General features: G+C 40.8%; 1 protein-coding gene across 1 annotated transcript in view; it reads right to left on the reverse strand.

Annotated features, from left to right (window-relative positions):
- The window catches only part of Oprm1 (opioid receptor mu 1), a 50,564-nt gene extending 38,358 nt beyond the window's left edge, over positions 1-12,206 (reverse strand). Inside the window, exon 1 of the mRNA XM_090337938.1 lies at positions 11,917-12,206. Coding sequence (XP_090194064.1) covers positions 11,917-12,206 — 290 coding nt within the window. The remainder of the gene's footprint in view (positions 1-11,916) is intronic.
- Between the last annotated feature and the right edge of the window lie 1,818 nt (positions 12,207-14,024).

The following is a 14,024-nucleotide window of genomic DNA, read 5'->3' on the forward strand; positions in this document are numbered from 1 at the left end:
TGGACTTTGTGCTTTGTGAAGTAGGCTTTCCTTTCCTTGTCTTGAGCTTTGCACATTTATGTCAAGTGTAGGCTAGAAACTTCCAGAGTCATCCTGTGAACACATCTGGGATACAACTTTTACATCTGAATTCCTTCATTGCACATTACCTTGTGACTTCTTTCTTCCCATTTCCTGGGAGGAAATTATACTCCCTTGGCTGTGGTCATATCTGCATCACCTTCCTTCTCCTTTCACGGTAAAACTGAACAGCTGGAAACTCTTCTTTTAATGTCAGTTTTCAGTTTTGAGGCCATTAAACAGAATTCCATTTACTGAAAACCTCCTCAGAAATCTCATTTTCTCCCACTTACTGTTTTCTCCCACTTTCCCCCATAGTCATGGAATGTGGAATGAACTGGAATAGTCTATGAGAAGAAATATCCTGAGATTTGAAGAGGCTAAATTTCCAAGCATTTGAGAAGGAGGTAGGTAGGGACTTGGGGCTAAAAGTGATGGGTGACATGGAGGGATTTTAGTTCTGGTATGATTTTCCCATGTTTAAGCTCTCTGGTGGAACATGGATATGCCAGAACACTTCTACTTGGCAGTGATTCTAGATAACTTGGTCTGGTCCTGTCCATCTGGTGTTTTGCTCAGTATAGAGACAGGGCACAGGATGGGATGGCTTTCTTTAAATTAAATTAGTAGATGCTCAGGCAAATCCTTGAGGAAGGCTCTTTCCCTTGTTCCCAAGTAATCTCATCTATTGGATTGCTTGGAAAAAAGAAAATGCATGATTTGTTAGAAGAGGAATGTGGAAAATAACTCAGAGAAATATTTTTCTTCCAAAACTAACCCAGTTCTACCACTTTTTCTTTTTCTTTTCTTTCTTTCTTTTTTTTTTTTGGGTGGGTCGTGGGGCTTGAACTCTGAGCCTGGGCGCTGTCCCTGAGCTCTTCAGCTCAAGGCTACCTCCCTACCCTTGAGCCAAGCCCCATTTCTGGTGTTCTTGAGATTAATTGGTCCTTTTGTGCCTGGGCTGGCTTTGAACCTTGATCTTCAGATCTCAGCCTCCTGAGTAGCTAGGATTACAGGCATGAGCCACTGTGTCTGGCAGTGCTACCACTTTTCTAAGGATTCTACTGTTGAGAACTCCTGGTTTCTTTTAACCATGAAGTTCAAAGGAAGAGTGCTCTAAATCTGATTATTTTCCCATGTTAGAAACAGAACATTGAAATGCAAAGGGCTGAAATAAAGGTGATATTAACATAATAGTATAATCAGTTCAGTGAACTAAAAGTAATCAGCTTCTCTTTGCCCAGGACTATTGAATTCTAGATATAAATGCAGAAGAACAGAGCAGTCTCTGATCGTGAGGTACCTCCATTGTCTGAATTGGAAATATCTAAATAATAAATAAATAAATAAATAAATAAATAAATAAATAAATAAATAGAGATTGCTCATGTAATGGCAATGCAAAGACCATGTACTGCTTGGTAGAATGATGGCTATAGAAAGCCTGACAAGAAAAAAAAATCAGTGCTCAGCCGGGAGTCTGGCAGAGAGACTGCATCCTAATCCTCTTACTGACATGACTTACTAACAACCACAGTGTAAGAAATGATGCTGGGAAGACAGAGAATGCAGAAACACCTATCATCAAAAGTGAATGTCTGCAATTAGAAATTCTACAAATAATTAATGGATTTCATTCTCAAGACTGAACGGCAGGCTCAATTAGAGACCTACATCCAGTTAGCCTGAGACAAAAGGTCAGTTGGAACTGCCACAGCTGAATATGAAAAAAAATAAATAAACTTCCAGATTCTGAGTTGCGGAGGGAGACACATTCTCATTTCTTTGAAGCGGAGTCTATCAATAAGAGAAAATTTGCCCATCAGGGAACATTCTGGGAAGTGAGATGTAGAAAGCTGAGACATAGACTTGGCAGCTCTCCAAAAGAACCTTCAATGACTGGCTAGAAAATCTCCCTTGATGCAACTGAATGTTGACATTTCCAAGGACCCCAAGCTCTCTCTGAGGCTCTGAGATAGACCTTGACCCCACTGTTGAATACATCAACAATTAGCTAGACAAGTTTGGGGTTACTATTTAAACGTTCTGAATCTGTGTAGTTTCGAAAATTGGAAACTCTTAATACTTTCCGAAAGTACAAATACTTTCCGAATAACAAAATGAGGGCTGGAATGTAGCTCAGTGGCAAAGCACTTGCCTAGCAAATGCAACAGTCGATCAACAGTACCAAAAAGGAAAAGACAAAAAAAATACAGTTAAAAAAAAGAATAACAAAATGAAAAACAGTGGTGTGTTTAGGAACTGTCACTACATAGTCTGACATTAATAACTTCCAGTAAACGTTAGTGATGATGACAGTAGTAAGGTCGCTGCTGAAATCATAGGTTTAAAATGAATAAAGCAGATGGTTTTCCTCTGAGGCAGATTGCTAGGGACCGTATTTGTTTATACTTTACTTACCTTTAAATAGGAGCCCAGGCTAACTGAGTCTAGTCAAGTATTTTCTCTTGTTTTGATGGAGCTGACTTTGTGACTAAGTATTGTTACAGATAACTATTACATCCTGACAAGTGACTGACTTCTGAAGCCCATCTCTTTCCAAAGGGCTCTGTCCAGTTTCACAATTTTATGTTTCAATGACATTACCCAGCAGCATACTGTTATTTTTGAATATCAACTTTAAAACAACTGTGTGAGTAAAACATGGTGTCTTCACAGGAGCATATTTACCGTTAGCAAGATTCATGTCTTAGTCTTTGGACCTTGGTTGGTGGAACTACATTGGTGGGAATGCAATGTCTTTTTTTTTCTTTGTTAATAACAGGAATCCCTTTTTTAAAGATAGCATTTAATTTCTCCTATAATAGTTATATACTAATTTGCATGAAAGTAATAAAATTAAAAAACAACAATCAACTCTAATTTCTATTTGGATTATTCTTCTACCTGTACTTGTTTGTTAGGCATTTGTAAATAGTCTGATCATTGCTTTGATATAGTAACATGCTAACAAATGTCTTAAGGAAATAACTCTTTCTGGGCTCTAATGATTAATGACTGTAATCTTTGCTACTCAGAAGGCTGATATCTGAGTACGGCAGTTCAAAGTCATCACAGGCAGGCAAATCAATGAGATTTTTCTGTTTTTAACCAGCAAAAAGCCAGAATGGAGTGTGGCTCAAGTGTGTCTGGTTAACAACTTCTTCCTTGATTACTCACAAAAATTGCATGCCAAACAATTTATTCAGTATAATGGGACATTCAAAGTTCTCTAAAATGTTAAGGCAATAATTTTGGTCCTTGCATGTATGCTTTGCTTCTCATAGGGAGGGGTGAATTAAATTTCCTTTGGAAAATTTCCTTCATTGGAAGGAATGATTATTTGAAGGATCTCCATTCATGCTTTCTACCTCTAATAGGTCCCCATATTTACTGATCTTAGACCATCAACCTTACAAAACACAAACTCATACTGAGTTTCATTCAACCCAGGAAGCTGTCTTTCCAGAGCTAATGGGAGCTGAATAAGTATGAAGTTATAATGCCAGTAATATTTTTCCTTGTTCTACTTGGCAAGAATTGTCAGCTTCTGATATGCAGGTTGTACTGCTGGCAACGTTTTTCAATTAACATTTAGTCCTCCCCCATGAGAAGCTCAGCCTCTCCTTGGCACAGGACCAGTATTTCAGTGCAGTAATGTTCAGACACAAAGCAGGCCTTCTTTTCCATTGAATTCTTCTTCCCCACAGCTTCTGCACTTGGAAAATTATAAGGTCTCACGAGGCAGTGGATATCTCAAGGGTTCGATTCCTCACTATGCTCATTGTGCTTGCTTTATTTATATGCCTTAATGTCTTGATTTTAGAAATGGACAGACATTGGTTTGCAAGTCCTGGAAAATTCCATTATGAGTCACTACTAATGCATCCTTCATGAAGACCTCCCTCTTCTGGGCAATTTGAATTTGATTAGAGAAACAGACTCAACCAGGGTCATGATGGCTTCTCATAGAATGAAATTTGAAATGCCTAAAAGTTCAACTCTCAAGTTCAGGGAAGGCTGTTGTTCAAATGGATTTCTTCTGGCTCAAATGATCAATTATGCTGGATAGCCAGTAGTTGCATGCCACACATGCTCTCAAGACTGAGTCTGAATTCTCTTTTAAACTTTTACTGCAGCACTATTTATGAGTGAGAGATTTAGAGCAAAAAAGTAGCTATTTTGTATAAAAAATTCATCTTTATTCCCTCTGAATTTACTTATCAATAGAGAACAGAATATGTTTGTTCTTAGAATTTCTTCTTGTTATTGTAGTCACCAATGGAATAGTTTTGGAACGATCCAATATTATAAAGAGTTGATAGGAAGGAAGAGAAATGTGATAATAAACAATGTTACATGAACAAATCCTTGCTTTGTCTAGTGGAACTTACACTCGAAAGATGAACTACAATTAAAATATTGTAATAAGTAATATTATTTAGGGCCTGGGTGCTATTCCTGAGCTTCTTTTGCTCAAGGCTAGGTGCTCCATGTCCAGCTTTTTCTGTGTAGTTTATTGGAGGTCAGAATCTTATGGACTTTTTTGCCTGGGCTGGCATTGAATCTCAATCATCACATCTTAGCATCCAGGTTGATGCCTGGATTTCATTCCAGTTTTGTTACTTTATCTACTCTACCATATCTACCTTTAAGAAAGCTAATGTATCCCATTTAGGGAAAAGTTTTAAACATCCAGAGTGTATAATTTCTAGAAGGTAATCTAAGTTTATTGGTTTTTTTTTGATAAACAACTTCTTAAAGTTGGGGATAGGAAAGTATATTGTTAAATGCTTTAAATCTTGGCAAATAAAATTCAGTTTTCTCATCTATACATTAATTTAAGGATAGTATGGGCTATATAGATAGATCTATTCTCAAAAACAAGATAAAGAAACACATTTCCATTGTTCAGATGATGAGTTGATGAGTCATAGCAGAGATAAAATGATCTAAAACATGAAAATAATGTTGGTGGAATAATTGTTCTTTTCTAAAATTGCTAAAATAGATTAGAGTCATCACTTTGTTATAAGTCTGATATGACAATAAAAATTCAGGAAACTATATCTGTGGCCTACTCCTGTGTCCTTTTAAATTCACTTGGAAAAACTGGGTTCTAAAATATAAAATGGAAGGAAAAAAAAACCTGATTAAAACATGAACAAGATAAGCCAGGCACTGGTGGCTCATGCCTTTAATTCTAGCTTCTCAAAAGCTGAGATCTGAAGATCATAGTTCAAACCCAGCCTGAGTAGGAAAGTGCACGAGACTCTTATCTCCAATTAAACATCAGAAAACTGAAAGTGGAGCTCTGACCAAAATGGTAGAGGGCTAGCCGTGAGCAAAAGAGCTCATGCCCTGAGTTCAAGTCCCATGACTGACAAAAAAGAAGGAGGAGAAGGAGAAGGAGGAGGAGGAGGAGGAGGAGGAGGAGGAGGAGGAGGAGGAAGAGGAGGAGGAGGAGGAGAAGTTGTTATATAAGTCAGAAAGAATCAAGGGAAGAAAAGGCCAGGAAGCAATTGTGTTTGAAATGGCGTAAGGACAGACTGAGTGAGATGAAGCTGTCTTATTGTCGGGGATCAGTGTTGTATGACTGCTGTGCAGGCATGATGACTTCAAAAACAGAGTTCACGTTTGCTAAAGATTTAATATGATGTGCAGATGACAGCTTCAATTTTTCTTAAAAGCTTCCTGGTGATCAAAGAGAAAAATGCTTTAAGAAAGCTTAGAAAATTGCATAGTATCAAGATAGCCCCAAAGCATATTTAAGAGAGTGAAATCAAGAGTCACTTTGTTTCTAAGCATTTATCTGATCATCGGAGAAAAGAGGAATTGAGTTTACAGTTTGAAACTGGGGAGGTGTAGAAAGAGTCCTGTGCTATTGCTGTCGGAATCCAGTGGAAGCATCAAATCCAGAAGTGCAGAATCCTGTGCTGAAACAACCCATGGAAGCTGTGTTGGATTAATTTCACCTTTGTTGTTTTCTGAGGTTAAAAATACTTCTTGTTATTCTCAGGTTATTTTAACAAAACTCGTTCGATTTCTTTGTCAAGCAACATAAAATCAGAATAATCTAACAAGTTAAGCTGTAAAAACATATGAAACATATATAATTTATATATGAAATCTTTCCCTTTATAAGATCTATACAATACAATTGTGGATATAATTTATATTTACTGCATGAATATACACTGACTTAGGATATCGTGTGCCAGTGTTTCTCAAATGAGAACTCATGCGTGAACCTAACATTGCTTCTTGCTATCATCTGCCAGCTCAAAATAATCTTACGTATTAAAATGGCTCAAAAAATCAAGAGATGAATACTTTGAGCAGTGAAAAAGTTAGCAGAAACTCAAATTTCACTCAGATTCTGAAATTTGACTGCAGTTGTTGCTGTCGATGGCTGCGTCTGAGCTGTAATGGAAGGGTGGAGTCATTGTGATGGATCACCTGGTTTCCATCCCAAATCCTGAGTGATATGACTCTGGGGAGACGCCCACTCCCTCTCAAGTGAATCCTTTAGCTATATGTGAAACTTCCTGTCAACCCTTTGTCTCATTTCTAAATCCTTTCTTGCAGAGTGACAACCTGGAAGAGTGGGGAGGTGACTCAGCATGGTCCATTCATCCCTGAGGCTCCCCCAATCCTCACCACCACCAAGGCTGCTGAGCTTGGTCTCATGCCTTGTGCTCAAGGGCTATTCAGTGTCTCCACACACAATACTGTGTTGGGCCTTCTACGAAAAGCATGTGTATGGCATAGGCTTGGTGCAAGCTGCTTTCAGGTCTCAACATTGCATAAGAAACAGGAAAAAATTTGTGTATTTATTAGTTGGTGGCTATTTTGCAATCTGATGCTCACAGCAACCCAATCTTATATTTCCCCGAGGAGGGAAGCTGCAGTACTCACACTTCAGCAAGTCCCATGGCATTAAAGAATACAGATATTATGAGTAATGAAAATCTCTGTAATAACTGTTCTATATTTCTCTAGTCCCATTCTAACATTAGCAGTCTATTTGCTATGTATCTCTGTGTGTATGTATGTGTGTAGTTGAATTTATGATTTGCTGATATCAACCAGAATATAAATTGTTTTTCATGACAAATGGTTACTGTGGGTTAACAGAATTTTCTAAATTGAAATTTGAAGCTGTATTGTTTCAGGTAGATCCTGATGTGCTATGACTTTTGAATTGTAAAGTGTGTTAAAGAAATCTAGACCATAGGGCTTCATGCATGATCGACCACTGAGCAACACCTCCAAACCCCCAAATCATAATTAGCTTTTAATAGTGGAGGCACACGGAAATGTAAAATGTGGGAAAGAAAGAGAAGCTAGAGTACAGAAAACTCAAATTTATCTACATGTGTAAGTGAATGTCACAGCTTACGTAGATCAAGGAGGTAAAAGTAACTTCTAAAATAATTCCAAAACTCTTAGACCACAGAAATGGTGAGTCAAAGGCTGAACAAATACAGCAGAGACACTAACTAGACACTACACCAGTGATAAACTGTATAACTTGTCGGAGAATGGGATTGAGAGGGGGAAATCTGGGAGAAAACAAGGGAAGAGATGACACTGTTCAAGAAGAAATACAGTCATTACTTGACTTATATAACTGTACTCCCTCTGTGTATCACCTTTACAATCACAATAAAAATAATTTAAATCTTCTTATATTGGTGCTTGAATTCAGGGCCTAAGCACTGTCCTTGGGCTTTCTCAAGGCTAGAGTCCTAACACTCGAGCCACAGTACCACTTCCAGCTTTTTCTATGTATGTCGTACCGAGGAATTAAACTCAGGTCTTCCTACATGCCAAGCAAGCACTCTTATCATTAGGCCAAACTCCCAGCGCTTGAGCCACACTTCTATCTCATAATCACCTTGTAATTTAAACTATGGCTGCACATTAATTACCTAGGGTGGTATAAGATAATCACACTATTTTCCAAACCCAGGAATACATTTTAAGGAACAAAAATGCCGAAAATACCTTACATCTTAAAATATCCTTTTTGATAGCTAGTTCAACTGCAAATTGGCAAGATTTAAGAATGCCTCAAATGATTCAGTAAGATTTAAAACAATGTTTGTGAAATAATGCACCTTCTATCTGGTGAATATAATGTAACTCTTAATTATAATAAAAATATCTTGTTCCATCCCAAGGTATTAGGGTAAATATAAGTCTTAAAAAGAAGATTCAAAACTAAGAGGTAATCAATCAAATTAAAAAATAAACTTAAAAGGAAGGTAATGTCATTTTGCCCCCTGAACCTAAGGTATGCTCTACCACTGAGCTATACTTCTGCTCCTCCCCTGACATACTTTATCTGAACTTTAGTAGTAAAGTGAAATACACAGACCACAGGGACCTGGGAGTTTCTAGAATTCCATTTTTTCCAGTAGTCTCTGTCCATTCCATGCTCACTGCTACCTACATAAACCTTTTCAGGAAAAAAATATGTCATGTGACAGATATATCTGTAGTTCTATTGGTGCTTGCAATTATGGCTAATTCCACACTTTCCACAAATATTTCAATAAGTGAGACAACTCTGATGTCTATGACTTTGGGTATTACTCCAATTGCTTTTTTTTAAAGACTTCTAGAAGCAATTCTTTAAAAATAACTGGTAGCTTTTGCAATATTTTATTGTCATATTTGTCAAATCTTTGTGGTTTTATCTTTATCCTTCATTTAAAACAAATATGCTTCGATTATTGCCACCCCTTCCACCATCCCCCCTTTCCATGTGCTTTCTCCTCACCCATCCTTCAAGTTACCTGATTCCATCTTCACAATGTGCATTGAATTCATGATGACATTCATCAAGTTGCATTGTACTCATTAACTGACATGTTGAATGGGAACATATTTGTTGTACTACTTAACTATAGTTAAAAACAAAAATCAGTTTTTGGAGGTGATGATTATGTGTACCATGTATATCATTTAACATCTGGATTTTAACTTTACAGATCATATGACAATATCACGTTTGCTTACTTATATTCTCTAGGACAGCACTGTTCAGGAATTGCACTCATAGTATTTTAAGTGTTGTTGATGAAGATGCGGTGGTGGTGGCATTGGGAAACAAAGAAGAATTAATCATAGCACTTGTAGAGACAGTTATTTTTGTTGCTGTAATCATCTGCCCCTTGTGAATCACTCAGTGTACTAAGACATTCGAATCAATATTACAATATTATCTAGAACTGGATAGAAAACTGTAACTACCTAACCATGCTTTCTGAATCTTTAAGAACCAGACAGAAATTGGCACTTCTCAACACCTGAGACAGTGTTACACTTATCTTTCTAAACAGAAGCAAAGATGTCTCTGAGTGAATCATTTAGTAATTCAAATACTACTGCCCTGACTGACTGCCACATTCAATATTCTCAGCTCACTAGACATTTTCTCCAGTCCTCAGATGCTTTCCCATCCCTTCCCTTGTCATAGAACTGCCTGTTCTTCTGACTTACAGCTGCCTTCCAGGGCAGTTTTCTGACCTTGGAATTGAACCCCCCTACCCTCACACCTCATCACAAGCCACAGGTGGCTGTTTGGGGTGACCTTTCCACCAGCGCTACATGGAATCAACAGAGCACCAAGCAGAAAAGCCTGATAGCATGCTTCCAATGTCACTCTGCTTCTCCAAGTGAATGAAAAGTCAAAAGTAATGCTTTCAAAACAGTCTGGCCCAGCCAGCAACCTCCTCAACACTGGGATAGGGCCAAACTGCTTATTTATCAGTTACTGCTTTGCTACATCTCTATTTATAGAAAAACATGAACTGAAAGGGAGAAAAATGAGGAGGGAAAATGCCAAAGAGAAGTAATAGAAGGGATAGAAAGAGTGTTTCCGAAGGCAGGATTTCTAGGTGCTCTGGAAATTTATGTTTCATTCTTTAAACATCTTTGATTCCATACATAAAATCTGGGGTAATTTGCTAGTCATGAATGAATTGTTATTGCAAACTAAACCCAATCTGTCAATCTAATAGTTAATTTATATTATATTATGACTTACTCTAACATCAGAAAATTGTTATCTAAGAGATTCAATGGCACTGAACTTACGAGCTATCTGGTTTGGACAATTTAATTATATACTCTGTGCCTTGGTTTACTAGTCTAGCATATAAAACTTCTATTCCCTTGTAGTTGTTCCGAGTTTACAACTGTCTGAGTTGTTTTTCAAGAAAATGGTAGCTATATTTACCCTTCACAAAGCCGGATTTTATTTTTGATATTTATTGACATGACCCCAGGATGAAAACTTGTTTTTGTAGCCTCTATCATGAATCTTTGTATTAGATTACAGAAAATAAATTTTCGAAAATAAATTCTTCCATTGATTTTCTTCCTGTATTTTTCTTTTTGTTGTCAGCCTTCCTCTCAGTAGGTGGCGCTGTCCCCTATTTTCTCAGAGCTACTACAGCTCTTACTCCTCATCACAAGATTAGGGGAAACAGCTTTATGCTTTAACAAGCATTAATTAAAGAAATGAGACTTATGATTCAAAAGAACAATTATGAGCAATTTGAAGCACCTTGATAATATAATCAAAATGTGGAATGATTGTTAGATGATTGGTGATATTTATCAAAACTTGTAATAATGGTGAAATAGGTTACATATTGTACCTAAACATGAAAGTGCCTATTCACTTTGAACATCTAAAGACAAATTCAAATTAGCAGCCATTTAAAAAAGTTAAAAATACCGATCTACTTTAACAAAAGCAGCATTCCAGATTCTACTGTACACATTTATATATATATGTATATATATATACATATATACACATATGCCATCACACTCAACATCCATATTGGTAAGTTGTCTACTTTGCCCAGTTCATCCAGAACTGCAATATTTGGGTAAAAAGAAACTGAACTGCAACTTTTTGAAGTAGTTTAAGTAGATTCCTCTTTCTGCCTTTCCTTTCTTTTCCTTCTCTCCTCTTCTTCCCTCCCTCCCTCCCTCCCTTCTTTCCCTTCCTTCCTTCCTTCCTTCCTTCCTTCCTTCCTTCCTTCCTTCCTTCCTTCCTTCCTTCCTTCCTTCCTTCCTTCCTTCCTTCCTTCCTTCCTTCCTTCCTTCCTTCCTTTCTCCTCCCTCCCCTCCCACCCTCTCTCCTTCTTTCCTTCTCCATCCTTTCCTTCCTCCTTCTTTTCTTTCCTAATGGACTCCACCTTTTGGAGGCATCCACCCTGCCAATTCCAGATGCAGTTTGCTCCAACTGTAAGCTGGTCTAGGCAGCCACAGCTGTCACGCATGCTACCGCAACACTGCCATGGAGAGCCCTCGGGAAAGCTCTCCGCCTACCCCAGTGTGTCCTCTCCGTGGACAGAAGAGCGGGTTCAGAGCTCCCCTGACAAGGGAGGAGACGGGGTGGGGCTGGGGTACACCCTAAACCAGCAGGGGGAAGGAAGTTGGCCAGGTTCCTGCCTGAAAGCATCCGAGAAGCACTCAGTCCTTCAATTAGGGAGAAGTAGCTGGAATTCCTCCCGGGTGGGTTACTCAGGCTCCTCCGCTTCCAGAGCTCCAGCCCAGGGACCAGTTGCAGGATGGGGTCCCTGGGCCCTCTGGGCTCCGAAAGAGAGAGAAGAGAGCCCCAAGACAGGGCTTGGCTCCCCCGCCCGCCTTCAGCACCCAAACTTCTCTGCTGGGGACATGTGGCTTCTTTTGGGGAGTCGAGTTGGGGAGGCGGGGCGGGGGGGGCGCAGTCCTGGACAGTCCTTCCTGGCGTGCGATCGCTCCATCGCCCTTCCAGGCTCCGGCCTGGGGGCTCCCCGGTCCCCCCGCCCTGGCGCTCAGGGCCCTTACCTGACGATCACGTACATGACCAGGAAGTTTCCGAAGAGCCCCACCACGCACACCACGGAGTAGAGGGCCATGATGGTGACGGCCGTGACGACCGAGGGGCTGCCGGCCGGGGCGCACAGGCCGTCGCTGCCGCCCAGCTCCGTGCGGTTCGGCCCGCACGGGTCGGACAGGTTGCCCTGGGACTGGGACAGGTTGAGCCAGGAGCTGGGGCCGGGCGCCGGGGCGCAGCCGGAGGGCGCCGAGGGGTCGGCGCACAGGCTGGCGTTGGCTGGGGCCGCGCTGCTGTCCATGGTGCTGACGGTCTGCTCTGAGTCCGAGGAGCCCGACACCTGGAGAGTTCTCCCCGCCCGGGCTGCGCCGTCCTCCCGCCGCCGCCAGGCAGGCAGGCGCACGCCGGGTGTGGAGAGGGGGGAGCCCAGCGCCGCGTCCGGCGGGGCGGGCGGCGGGCAGAGCCGCGCGTCTGGCAGGCGGCGCGCTCGCCTTCCGGCCCCCTCCACCTTCGGGGGACCCAGAGGCCCGGCCCAGCCCCGCAGGGTGGCGGTGGATTTTGCGCAAAGCAATTCCCGGAGTCAGCCTCCCGGCTCAGGACTCCAGCTGGAAAGACAGGGAGAGGGGAGGGAGCGGGTGAGGAGGGAAGGAGTTGGAGGGAAGGTGGTGGTGGTGGTGGTGGGGAGCAATAAAGAGAGCGTTAGAAAAGGGGCTGCAGCACGCAGGGGTTCTTCAGGGGTTCTGGCTGCCTTCTTTTTCTTTACAATCGAATGGAAAAGCCCCTGGCCTGGCCCAACCCCAAGGAGCCCTTCAACTCCAGCTCCCTCTACTTCTGCTGTGACAATCCGGGACAAGCCTCCCCTGGCAGGCCTCTCAGTCTCACTTCCCCACATCTGACACACTGGAAACGGTACCCTTCAAATTTCCCAGCTCAGAGAACCTGTTTTAAACAAGAGCAGCTCTCCTTCTTCTTCTTCTTCTTCTTCTTCTTCTTCTTCTTCTTCTTCTTCTTCTTCTTCTTCTTCTTCTTCTTCTTCCTCCTCCTCCTCCTCCTCCTCCTCCTCCTCCTCCTCCTCCTCCTCCTCCTCCTCCTCCTCCTCTTCTTCTTCTTCTTCTTCTTCTTCTTCTTCTTCTTCTTCTTCTTCTTCTTCTTCTTCTTCTTCTTTTGTCTTTTTTATTTGATTGTCAGAGGGTAACTTATAAAGAGGGGTTCCAGGGATGCTCATCAGGTAGTGGGTGCATTACTTCTTGAACACTGAAACTCCTTCTCATGTTTTTGCCCCCCTTTCCCACCCCAACCCCCTCCCACTCATCTTGTTTGCTCTCCTTCCCTATTTCAAATAAACATATGTACAACACACCAGGTAACAAAGTCAGATACAGTAACCACATGAGATTAACCATAAGGGGAAAAAAAGAGAAAAGAAATAATTGCACATAGTACATTGAGAACAATCACACAGAATAAACCTTTTGTTTCCATATCTTGGAGTTCATTTTGTTTAGTCTCATCCTAGATGACCATATGTACATAGCTTTTGAGCTATTGTAATCCTCTGCCAGGAGAGTCCTAGATGTGCACTAATTATTACAAATGAGGGAAACCATGGAGACTATGAAAAAAACCACACAGTGGAGGGGGCCTGCTTACAAGCTCCTCCTGGTCTTAGAGTAAGGACCTGCCTCTATTCACAACTCATTTTTCCCGGAGATAAAGAGGCAGGATAGCTGGTTAAAGAAGTCATGGGATTGCAGATCCAGTCAAAACCAGCTGAATATGGAGTTGACCCTTTACACCTGAAATCTTAGAGACCTGCTCAGAGTTTAGATCCCCTTCTGTCTTCCAAGTTCTTTAATAGATATTTACTTCTGAAAAGAAGGTTGTAAGATGTATGCAGCAATTTTATCATTTCAGCCTTCTGTCCGGTATAGAAATTCTAGGAAGAACTACACAATTGTCTCAAATTCAAGTGACCTAAAAGGCAGATGTTGAGGATCACGGTCATATGTTAAAAAAAACTAGACCTCATTTCTAAGTTCATTGGTGTTGCTATTTTAGAAGTAAAAAAATTAAATACAACAAGAATAGGTTTTGCTTTTGGGTTAGTCATGATCATGCT

The sequence above is a fragment of the Megascapheus bottae genome, chromosome 8, assembly GCF_031878675.1.
Source record: "Megascapheus bottae isolate mThoBot1 chromosome 8, mThoBot2.hap1, whole genome shotgun sequence".
NCBI lineage: Eukaryota > Metazoa > Chordata > Mammalia > Rodentia > Geomyidae > Megascapheus > Megascapheus bottae.